General features: G+C 47.0%; 1 protein-coding gene across 1 annotated transcript; it reads right to left on the reverse strand.

Moving 5' to 3' along the window:
* Positions 1–747: 747 nt before the first annotated feature.
* Positions 748–1,749, reverse strand: LOC123042593 (protein FLOWERING LOCUS T-like). Its single transcript, XM_044465021.1, has 4 exons — positions 1,558–1,749; positions 1,317–1,378; positions 1,104–1,144; positions 748–974 (listed from the first exon to the last, which is right to left on the reverse strand). Exons 1-4 carry the CDS (start codon positions 1,747–1,749, stop codon positions 748–750), a joined length of 522 nt encoding a protein of 173 aa, XP_044320956.1.
* Between the last annotated feature and the right edge of the window lie 250 nt (positions 1,750–1,999).

Genomic DNA, 1,999 nt, shown 5'->3' on the forward strand with positions numbered 1-1,999 from the left:
GGGATTGTGCATACAATCACTAACAAATCTAGTAAAGAGCCGTATGCATTGCGTAGCTAGTCACATAAAACTTTCAAGGATCGTCTAGACATCTAGGATAATATAGCGGACACTTCTTATGAAGAGTCATCCACGGTTATTACAACTACATAGGTGACTCTGGCTGGTAAGTAGTATCCTTCAGCTATACTTTTGCTATTGGGTGTTTTTTTCCTCGACATCAACAATCAACTTGGGGAGATTGTCCTTTCCAAGGGAACAAGAGCATAACACATTGTTTCACAAAATAGAAGATATAATGGAGCAAGCATTATGGCAACAACAACAACGTTAACACGTACTCCCTCTGTTCCTAAATATTTGTCTTTTTAAGATTTCAAATGGACTACCACATACGGATGTATATAGACATATTTAATAGTGTAGATTCACTCATTTTGCTCCGTATGTGGTCATTAGTTGAAATCTCTAGAAAGACAAATATTTAGGAACAGAGAAAGCATATTATATGGTTATTAAATGCTTACGCCATGCACCAAGTACACAGTATATTCCGGCACAAGTACGTACTGCCGATCGACATAGCCAGTATATTATGCAGTGTCACAGTATGTGTATCTGAAGCAGCTATATATCTAGCTTACACATATTTATTCCTTTATTTATTTAATTTATTTAGTGTGACACGTTTGGATGGAGCGATCGTGCACTTGTACGTATTACGTAGTGCCAGCCAGCTTGCTCGATTCACCGGTACCTCCGGCCACCGCAGCTGCCCTCCCTCTGGCAGTTGAAGTAGGCGGCGGCGACCGGAGCGCCGAGGCCGTAGCACTCGGCCAGATCCCTGGTGATGAAGTTGGAGCGCCACCCTGGCGCGTAGATGGCCTGCCGCACCGTCTGCCGGAACACCACGAATGCCACGCGGTGGATCCCCGCCGTCGGCTGCGGCTTCTCGTACGCCACCACCTCAGTTCCTGCATGTAGCATCCATGCACACAACGTTCCCATCGTGTTAATACCAGCCTCTATTTGTTTTTCATTGGGAAAGACAGTTGCAAAGGATAATTGACATGATACATGTGCTCGGTAGATTGATTTCTTACCACGGCTCACGTCACCTCCGTCTGGTATGTCTGTCACCATCCTGTATGTAGCCAAGAAATTAAACCGAAGCAATTAGCTTAATTCTCTATGGTATAGTAGTAGAAAATATATGCATACACTAATTATTATATATTTTTCTCACGAAATGGTTAGCACACACTGCATGCACGAAAAACAAAGGTACCTAGCTAAATTAGGCAGCATGCACGTACCAATGGAGGTACTCCCGTTGGGAAGGGTTGGTTGGGCTGGGTACATCAGGGTCGACCATCACCTGTAACAAAAAACATGGTGCACATGTTATTCATGCAACGCATACGCATGTTTAAAACAAAGGACGCGCGTGCATGCACGCATGATTTCATGCAACCAAATGACGCGCATGCATGCAAGATTTCATGCAACCAAATGACGCGCATGCATGCATGCGTGGAGACGTATATGGCCACTCACCAGCGTGTAGAGTGATCCGCGGCGTCCCGTGATCCGCACCGTCGGCTGATTCTCCACCTGCGACGGCCTCAGCTCGAACCCGTTGGTGATCTCGCGGTTGTTGTACAAAACCCTCAGCTGCGCCGCCATGTCGAAGTAGTCGACCACGTCGCCGACGATCCTCCCCACAATCAGCGGATCCCTCGACGCCATCCTCGATCACCACCGCCCACCCCTGTTACTTAGGTTTAATTAGATGTAGCTAGCTAGCCAGTACTGGCTTACGTGAAAGCTTGGGGTGGTATATGCAGCGGCGTAGGTCCTGCTATTTATAGGCGTCCCGGTAAAGTCCCAACGCACGCGTTCTCGGTGTGACCACAGCTCAAAAGATACGAGGTGTGGTGTGCCTTTTCGCCAATCCTAGACTGATCACAAGTACCTGAAAGATCAGCAATGACCCAGG

Source organism: Triticum aestivum, chromosome 2B (assembly GCF_018294505.1).
Source record: "Triticum aestivum cultivar Chinese Spring chromosome 2B, IWGSC CS RefSeq v2.1, whole genome shotgun sequence".
Taxonomy (NCBI): Eukaryota; Viridiplantae; Streptophyta; class Magnoliopsida; order Poales; family Poaceae; genus Triticum; species Triticum aestivum.